The 3,797-nt window shown below is 35.3% G+C and overlaps 1 protein-coding gene across 1 annotated transcript; it reads left to right on the plus strand.

Annotated features, from left to right (window-relative positions):
• The first annotated feature begins 1,842 nt into the window (after positions 1-1,842).
• On the plus strand, positions 1,843-3,584 carry LOC107003987 (agamous-like MADS-box protein AGL29). Its single transcript, XM_015202211.2, has 4 exons — positions 1,843-1,887; positions 2,629-2,902; positions 2,981-3,396; positions 3,501-3,584. Exons 1-4 carry the CDS (start codon positions 1,843-1,845, stop codon positions 3,582-3,584), a joined length of 819 nt encoding a protein of 272 aa, XP_015057697.2.
• The last annotated feature ends 213 nt before the right edge of the window (positions 3,585-3,797 follow it).

Raw genomic sequence — 3,797 nt, forward strand, 5'->3', positions numbered from 1 at the left:
GTCATATCTTTTCCGGCAGATGTCATGCTCAACTCCATATCATGAGCGCGAGTAGCTAAATCCTCGAAAGAAAGATTTTGGTTTTATTCCTTGCAAGATGTAAAGAAGCTCCCAGTGCATTCCTGGAATACACATTTCGATTGCAGAAGCTTCACTAAGCCTGTCCTTGCAAATTAGGCTCGCGTTCCTCCACCGATTTATGAAATCTATGACCGGTTCATCCTTCCTTGGGCGAGTATTCGTGAGTTCTACCATGCTCACCGTGCGCCTTATGCTATAGAAGCGATTAAGAAACTCATGTTCTAGTTGCTCCAAACTATCAATAGAGTTAGGTTCGAGATCCGTGTACCAATCAAAGGCATTTCCTTTTAGAGAGCGAACAACTGTTTGACAAGATAGTCTCCATATGTTCCAGCATTGTGACATGTCTCCACGAAGTGCGCGACATGTTGTTTTGGATTTCCTTTTCCCTCAAATTGTTGAAATTTGGGAGGTTGATAACCAGCAGGCATTTTAAAGTTATCAATCCTAGCAGTGTATGGCTTAGCATACATATGAGAAGACTTGGTGGAGACTTCATACTTATCTTTGATAGTGCCTTCAATAAACACCTTCAAGCGATCGAGTTGGATCATTCCTTTAGAAGAAACTGGCATCTCTTTAACAAACGGGGCTTTCTTAGCAGGATCTTCGATTTCTTGAACTTCAATGCCCTTTCCAAGTGCATGGCTCGCATCTCCATCTAAAAGTCCTTCTATCCTGTCCATCAACTTGTCAATTCGAGATTCTTGGTGTTGTACGTGCTTTGTCAATCCTTCTACCAACTTCGTCAGATTTGCGAGTTGTTCCTCAGGAGAGGAAGCAACAGTCACCATCGTTTGCATGATCATCGGAGATGCAGGAGAGTAACATGGATTGTCGCGTAAGTAAATTTTTAGTGGACTCACGTTACGCGATATACGTGGAGATGATTCATAAGTTGAATCACAGTTCTCCCTTGTGGTAGAGTTCTTGGAACCAGATTGCTCAAGTAGAGCCAATGTCTTCTTGATCTTTTCAGCAACACCACTTCCTCCTTCTTGAGAATTTGTGGAGGAACTTGCTCCTGTTGGAGTCGAATACCCAAAAACAGGAGTTGATGCAGATGACACTTGAAGCGTTTGTTGTCCTAATGTAGCAGCCTTGCTTCTCGTAACAGCTCCAAAACTTCCAAAGGTAACACCAAGGATGTCTTCAACTTCAGTAGAGAACTTGGAGCTAGTGACCTTAGAGGCGGTTGATTGAGAGTTGTTTTTGATGGAAGTCATCTTGATATTCTTTGACGTTTGAAAAGTTGAGATGAGAGGTAGAGATTGTCCCACAGGGCGTGCCAGAATTTGTAGACAATAAAATTCGCGTCGAGAAAACAATAATCAAGAACGAAAAATTATAGCAACAATCAATTGTATTATTTCAAATGTGAGTGTTACAATCTCAATAATTCCTCTGAATTCGCCTTTTCAAATATAAATTCAAGGGCTTTAAAGCTTGTTCTTGAATCTATGATGAACTTGATCTTGAACTTTATCTTGATCTTGACTTTTATTTGAACTCAAGGGCTTCGAGCTTGTTCCTGAATTCGGTGCTCTTGATCTTGATCGTTCTTGAACTTGAATGCTTGAATTCTTAAACTTGTAGCTTTGTAGAGAATTAAATGGTGTTTGTACCACAGAGTTTCTCTAGCTTCTTGTTTGGAATTTTCTCTGTCTCTTATCTGAATTATGAGGACCCCTATTTATAGTTTTAGAATAGAGGAGTTGCGATTGGAATAGGATTCCGTTCAGCCAATCAAATTGAAGTGACATGGCTTTTGGACTTTATGGAGCTGGCTTGTCATCTTTGACACATGTCATGATTCTATTGGTTTTCTTATTTGACTTGGCATGCCACATCATCTGCACACGTGGCGCCAATATGGGCTCTAGAATGAGATGAGATTGGGTTTAACAAATTGGGTTCATCCAATGTAGCCCAAATCAATTAATTTAGACTTTAATTAAATCCAGATTTATTGGACATAAATATTTAACTCAATTATATCAATCCACAATATTTATTTGGATTAATATATTTATGAATTCAATATAATCCGAATCATTTTATAAATTTATATTTAATAAATTTTAAATGATTACAGACGCGTCAAACTTGTAATATATATAAAATAAATAATTAGTATAGTTTCTAAAAACAGGCAATGACGCGTCAAATTTTATATATATATATATATATATATATATATAATAAATAATTAATATAGTTTCTAAAAATACAGAAGGACGCGTCAAACTTGTAATATATATAAAATAAATAATTAGTATAGTTTCTAAAAAGAGGCAACCACATGTTAAACTTCTTATATGTATAAAATAAATAATTATAGAAACAGCTGTATCATACTTGTACAACAAGTATTAATTCACTCCTGGTATTCTCATACAACGAAATCACATAAGCTAATTCTGAAGCTTTAGTTCATCTGTTAGTCCTGCAGTTTTATGAATTAAAGAGGAATAAAAACATAAACTTTCTTTTCATTATATATATAATACAGTGCCTGCTTTCTTTTTTCTACTAGAAAAAAAAAAGGGAAGATCAAAAATCAAGGTGGAACTAATTAAAGATGACAAGAAGAGGATGAAAACTTTAGTGACACGAAAGGCTGGCTTGCTCAAGAAAATTTCGGAACTCTCTATACTTTGCGATATCAAAGCATGCATGATCATATATGATGAAGGAAATAATACTAATTGTGAAATGTGGCCGAATGATCCAAATGAGCTCATAAATCTCTACAAAAATCAAACATTTGAAGGACGAAGCAAAAGGGGTAAAACGTTGTCCAACTATTTCGAAAATGATGATCAAAAGAAAAAGGGTGATGAGATCAAAGTAGAAAAGGATCTGGATTCAAGATTTGACTATTTTGAAAATGATCAAAAGAAAAAGGGTGATGCGATCAAAGTAGAAAAGTATCCGACTTGGGATACAAGATTTGACTATTTATCTCAAAAAGAAATACAAAATCTTGTTGGTGTTATCTCAAAAAGGATGGAGACTGCAAAAGGAAGAATAGAATTGTTGAAGAGCATGAATGGAAGTTGCTCACTTTCTCATCGACAACATATATGGGACTATAACGACTTGATGAACCAAAATACTACTCTGTCTAACAACAACTTGTTTCAATCAAATATTAGTGTGAATTCAATGGGAGCAAGAATGGATTATCAATTTTACAATGCTAATTATTCTATGAATATGAATGACTCTGAAAATTGGTATGGAATTGGTTCAAGTTCGACAATGATGCAGCATAATTTGGCAAATAATGGAATCAGTTCAAGTTCAACAATGCAGCAGCCTTGGGGAATAATTATGCGATTATTGATTCAAGTATGACAATGCAACTTATGGGGAATAATGAGATTGGTTCAAGTTTGACAACGCAGCCTATGGATCAGTACCCTTTCATGTACAATGATATTGGTTCATGTTCGACAACGCAGCCAGCCTATGGATCAGTATCCTGTCATAGACACTGACTCTACTCATGATATGTCTTATGAATTCGTGTAGATTTTATTTTTGATCATCAGTTCCTCTTTTGAAGCTGTTGTATCAGAGTAAACAAGCTAGGAACTGGCATTTTTGTTAGATGCAATGTGGCTTGTAATATTAACTATTGTGATCGATGATATATATATATATATATATATATATATATATATATATATTTTTATCTTTTGACATATTAT

Source organism: Solanum pennellii, chromosome 11, assembly GCF_001406875.1.
Source record: "Solanum pennellii chromosome 11, SPENNV200".
Taxonomy (NCBI): Eukaryota; Viridiplantae; Streptophyta; class Magnoliopsida; order Solanales; family Solanaceae; genus Solanum; species Solanum pennellii.

Coding starts and splice junctions, on each gene's coding strand:
- LOC107003987 (XM_015202211.2), top strand. CDS start 1,843: ATGGCTTTTGGACTTTATGGAGCTGGCTTGTCATCTTTGACACAT. Junction 1,888..2,628: donor GCTTGTCATCTTTGACACAT/GTCATGATTCTA, acceptor GAAAAAAAAAAG/GGAAGATCAAAAATCAAGGT. Junction 3,397..3,500: donor TCAGTTCAAGTTCAACAATG/CAGCAGCCTTGG, acceptor CAGCCTATGGAT/CAGTACCCTTTCATGTACAA.